Below are 5,932 nucleotides of genomic sequence, written 5' to 3' on the forward strand. Positions count from 1 at the left end.
GGGCAAAGTGTATTTTTCCGTCCTTAAAAAAGGAAAAGTTGATTCGGACAGGCCCTTTAGGCTTTGCTTTAGACTTTGTGCCTAGATCGTTAAAATAGAGCCCTTAGTGTTTTTGCGACTAACAATGCTTTCTATGTTTACCCAACAATGATGACTTCAGCTATATTGAGAAACATGAAAATGGGTCTAAATTCAGAAAGTGTGCATTTCTGGCTGCATGACATGGTAATATTTTTCATCCACTGGCATCAGGCCCACACATTTTGGGGTGATGCGCCAAAGGTGGAACTGAAAAAAAAATGAATTTAGATGATAAAAAGATGAATGTGTAAAATGGGCAAAGATGGCATACTTTGCTGCTGCATAAACAAGCTGTGTAAGAACACATGACTTATTCTGTTGCCAACAATGAGAGCCTCAGGGGACAAAAGGTAGTTTCATGAAAACAGGGGCTCCCGCAAATGAATAAGCGAGGAAACCTGTCCTGAATTGTGATCACGCCATAAAGATGCTGACTGTTTAAAACAAATTCTGCTAAAGTGAACTGAACTAAACTAAAAGTGTTCATTTAGTTCATTAAGATGCCATTTAGTTTTTGTAGACTCTGTAGGTCAGTTATGTAGTTCCCCTTCAGATCAGTTTATGCCTTGGACTGGCTCTGTTAAAAGCTATTTAATTTACTCAACCTCAGGCCGTTCAATGTGTTTGGATGACTTTTTTCTTCTTTGCTGAGAACAAACAATATAAAAAATGTCACAGAAGATTTAATTGTTTCCGCTAAAATGCCATTACAGTAAATACCTTCACATTTTAACCTATGTCTTTGGCCACTTTAACTCTGCCTATCTCTATCCTCCCCGCAGCCTCAAAGCTCCTTCAACAAACTCATCCAAACCAATAACATAAACTTTACCCCAGACACCCCAGATTTTGATCTAAAGATTGGCTTTTGCAGGTAATGCATGGTAATTCATGGTGTTTTGGAGAAATGCACGGTTTCGCAGATTTCAATTCTGATCTGAGCAGTGTACCATAAAATTGTAACAGAAACTGACATTTTTTCAAACTACATTATGAAGTTTGCTGAAGAGTGAACTTGTGCATATGTAAAAGTAGGTTATTATTATGTTATGTTCATTTAAAAGTACTGATTTTCCCTGAATTCACTTTGTTTTAAGAACAACATTGAGCAGGATGTGGAATAACAATTATTCATTTTAGTAATTTATTTTCATCCAAAGAATTATTTTAACCTAATAAATCAATTATTTGAATTAACAGATTTTTAATTTTAAAATGATTGGCAGTTTGGCGTCATGGTGGTACAGTGGGTAGCACGATCGCCTCACAACAAGAAGGTCACTGGTTCGAGCTTCGGCTGGGACAGCTGGCATTTCTGTGTGGAGTTTGCATGTTTAGATTAGATTCAACTTTATTGTCATTACACATGTACAAGTACAAGGCAAGGAAATGCAGTTTCGGTCTAACCAGCAGTGCAATAGCAGCAAGTGCAGGATATAGGTATAAGTTATAAAGTGCAGTTATAGAAAAATTATGGTAATATTTACAGATGGATGTACTATGAACATTATATAAAGGTTGTATTAGCTATGAACAGATTTACAATAAATGAATATGTACAGGATGCTATTAATAGCAGAAGTGTGCAGATAGATAAACATAATTACAAATGTCCATGTGCTGTGGGTATGTACAGTTCAAATAAGTGAATCAGTGCAATGAATATGTGCAAACTTTAAATGTGCAAATGTTAAATAGTGCAGTGATTGTGAGGAGTATGTTCTCCCCGTGTTTGCATTGGTTTCCTCCGTGTGCTCCGGTTTCCCGAACAGTCCAAAGACATGTGTTATAGGTGAATTGGGTAAACTAAAATTGTATGTAGTGTATGTGTGTGAATGAGTGCGTATGGATGTTTTCCAGTGACGGGAGCTGAAAGGGCACCCTCTGTGTAAAACATGTGCTGGATAAATTGGAGATTCATTGTGGTGACCCCAAATTAATAAAGGGACTAAGCCGAAAAGAAAATGAATGAATGAATGATTGGCAGTTGAAGGAGCCCATTGCTTACTTCGCTAATATACAATTACCTTGAATAACAAGTTTAATAGTTTCAGGCTAATTCCAGACAGGGGTTATTTGACAAGATTTGCATACTGACTTACTATTGGTCTTGAAAGCACTTGGTCAGCCCAGTGTGCAAAAAAAGTACCTTTTATGTGCAGAAACTCACAAAGATCCGTCGAGATAAGTGTGATTCCCTTGGTCTCGGATACACTGGCTTTACTTGAAACAAAACTGCAAACATCTCTCAGACGCTCTATAAAAGAGGTACGGGGTTTTGTTTCCCATATAGTTACAAAGTTACAATTCAATCTTATTTACTGTAGCAAATTTAAAATGAATTGTAATGAAGTCAATGAGACAAGATGTTGTTTGCAATTCATGATATTGTTAAAGTATTGTTAATTGTTCAATATTACTATTGTTAATTAAAAGTTCACTAGGGTACGTTTTGAAGATTGAAGCTTTCAGGCGTTGTACTACATACCTATTTATTGGAATAATGAAACTTTAATGGTTGTTTTTCGACTGAAACTTTAATGGTTGTATTTAGATCACAGAGTGTCACAGAATTTCAAGAAATTGCACTGCTTTGTCTGTTTACTGTTTATTGCTATTTGTAGGGCTGATCTCTCTGATTATCCTGTATTACTGGTTTAACATGTGTCCATCTACACCGCCTAAACCAATTACTTCAGTAATGACAGTGACTCTCTCACTCTCTAAATACATTTCATAATTAGAATAAAAGAAAAGGAAAAAATATTCACTTTGACAGCAAATATTTTCTCAGCCATGTTCAGAGACCTAAAAACATCTTGTACTTTGAACAGCCACAATTACTGAAGTTAGCTTCCATAAAAGGATCTTCAAGGGAAAGATCTTCATGGGGCAGTGATATACAGTATATGAAGGCAGGGCTTCTGTATCATTGCCAAATATTTTCTATTAATTCAATGGAACACACAAGCACGGTGAATACCAATATGTTGCAGTTCAGTGGTTTTCCTTTTAAAATTCAGTAGTCCTACAGTAGGAGTTTGGGTTTGACGATTCAGGGAATGTTGATTAGAGAGCCAATCAAGGAGTGATTACACAAATATGCCTTCATTTTCTAAAGTCTGGTCTATCTCTATAGAGGCCCTGCAAGTCAGTGTCACCACTGGTTTGCTTGGTTTGGGACTTGTAGAGCTGTGCATCAATGGATTTTCTCTTTAATGGTTGAACTTTCAGCAGTGATAATTAAACCATACTGAACTTAACTCTGAAAACTGGACTGACACAGTTCACAGTTTCAATTTACTAGAACTTCTATGCGAATCTGCTTGACACAATCTACATTGTAGAAGTGTTATAGAAATAAACATGAATTGAATTGTATTGTTCACACAAACATGAGTATTTTCACAACCACAATGTTCTATGTGGTTGAAGATACTCCAACACAGGCTCATTGGGAAATGTGCCCAGGGCTTAGTCTTTGAGAAATGAGAAATATGTGCCCCAGGGTACATAATGTCATCATTTTGTGTGTAAAATGTACACTATGGGGCAGTACAGCTAACTGCTTACCACTATATGGACGGCTTTTCTGGCATGACTGGTTTGCTCAGTAGCCTGTAACGAATGGGGTCAGACTTGAGAGGTGGAGCAGTGCATACCGACATTAAAGTTCTGCAGAGGATGGTTCCAGAAGATCAAATGAAACACCTCAAAAAAGCACTGTGAGATACTGAAAAGCACACAACCTCAACGTTAACAATTTTCCGTAGTATCTACAGCAACTTACTGGCAGCAGTTCACCAGTAATTTACTGTAAATCATTTACATGTACAGCACAATTTATCGGAAACCAGAGCAAACCCATGTGAACACGGGGAGAACATGCAAACTCCACACAGAAATGCCAACTGGCATGAGGTGACGATGTTAACCACTGTGCCGCCCTACTGCATAACTGTCCAGCAGTAAAATTCTGTTCATATTACAATTAAATACTGCGTAATCTGCAAAAAATTGATAACAGTGTTGGCTTTATAAATGGGGTTGGGTGGGTCAATTGATTTCAAGCTGATATTTTATTCATGAAAACAAGCCAACCGCCTTCTCTCATGGACGTGTGAGATTTTATAGACCTAACCAATAAATCTGCCAATTTCAAACCTTATGACTTTTATCTGCAGAGCACAAAACATGTTATTGCATGTACACACAAAAACATAAAAGACATAAAAAAACAAAAACAACACAAAAGTATTTAGTTTTTACAGTATATACTTGTATATAATGTTCTTGTTAAGTGAACTTGCATGACTAACAATAATATGAATTGTGTCTCTTCTTAAACAGGTGAAAAGATGAGAAAGAAGAATGTGGAATCTGTACTATTATTTATAACAGGTGTCGCGTGCCTGCTCATTATCACTAACAAAAATGACTCTAAAGAAGATGATGTGAATCCAAAGAGCAAAGAAACAGAAGAAATGCTTCATAATCTAAGAGATTTCCCCAGAACTGAAACTATTCAGCCATCATCTTCACATTGTCAGCCGAATATGTCAGCTTATAAACTTCCTGAATTCTCTACTCTGCCAGATCATATCAAAGATTTTCTGCTTTACCAACACTGTAAGAGTTTTCCCATGATTCTCGATGTGCCTAGTAAGTGTGGTGGAGCTCATAGGTCTGCAGATGTCTTCCTCTTGCTGGTCATCAAGAGTTCTCCAGAGAATTACGATCGCAGAGAAGTTCTGCGGAAAACATGGGCTGAGGAGAGACTGCACAAAGGTGTGTGGATCCGTCGAATCTTCATAATTGGCACAACTAGAAGTGGCTTTGAGAAACGCAGGCTGAATAGGCTACTAATGCTGGAGAACAATGAGAACAAGGACATTTTACAATGGGACTTCAAAGATTCATTCTTTAACCTCACACTGAAGCAGATTCTTTTCTTAGAGTGGATGGACAGAAGGTGCCCACACGCCAGATTCCTTTTAAATGGAGACGATGACATTTTTGCCAATACATTCAACATGATCGAGTATCTTCAGGGTCAAGAAGACAATGATGGAAGTAGACATCTCTTTACTGGGAGCATCATCCAGAATGTAGGACCTATAAGAAAGCCTTCAAGTAAATACTATGTCCCGGTTCAGATCCAGGAGTCCGACAGATATCCTCCGTATTGTGGTGGAGGAGGCTTTCTATTGTCCGGCTTCACAGCCAGAACGATCTACAATATGTCTCACTCTGTAATTCTGCTACCCATTGATGACGTTTACATGGGAATGTGTCTGAAAAAGGCCGGCCTCAAACCTACATCTCATTTTGGTGTAAGAACTGCTGGTTTGCGTGTTCCAGCTGGAAATGTCGACAAATTTGACCCTTGTTATTTCAGAGAAATCATTTTAGTCCACAGATTTCTGCCACACATGATTTTTGTGATGTGGAATGAAATACAAAACCCAAATTTACAATGTGCAAAGAACAATTTCAAAAGAACAAAAGAGCAGGGTGTGTGAAGATATTTCAAAGGGAAATATAATAGCTTGCTGGATTCAATATGGTCAGGATATTTTTTAAGTAATGAATGTTGGCTTTTGAAAATGAGGTTGACTTTTGCACTTTAATTGGGTGGTTGATTCTTTCACAGCAATATTTATTGTATTCTTCATAGGACTTATACTGAATGCACTCTTTGATTTTTCAAAACAAACATAACTCTCAGAATCAAGGTACAAAGCCTGTCACTGTTACCATACAAAAGCTGAGAGGTGAATCTTCCCACCTTGTTTAAGGTTTTTTACCTTTTTATTTTAAGAGAGAACAGATAGCGAATTATCTATTTCTT

At 37.3% G+C, this 5,932-nt stretch overlaps 1 protein-coding gene across 1 annotated transcript; it reads left to right on the top strand.

The window, feature by feature from the left end:
- Positions 1-2,264: 2,264 nt before the first annotated feature.
- Positions 2,265-5,603, top strand: LOC130234224 (N-acetyllactosaminide beta-1,3-N-acetylglucosaminyltransferase 3-like). The gene is made up of 2 exons (XM_056464506.1): positions 2,265-2,349; positions 4,432-5,603. Exon 2 carries the CDS (start codon positions 4,440-4,442, stop codon positions 5,601-5,603), a length of 1,164 nt encoding a protein of 387 aa, XP_056320481.1. The 5' UTR covers positions 2,265-2,349; positions 4,432-4,439.
- Positions 5,604-5,932: the final 329 nt, after the last annotated feature.

Source organism: Danio aesculapii, chromosome 8 (assembly GCF_903798145.1).
Source record: "Danio aesculapii chromosome 8, fDanAes4.1, whole genome shotgun sequence".
Taxonomy (NCBI): Eukaryota; Metazoa; Chordata; class Actinopteri; order Cypriniformes; family Danionidae; genus Danio; species Danio aesculapii.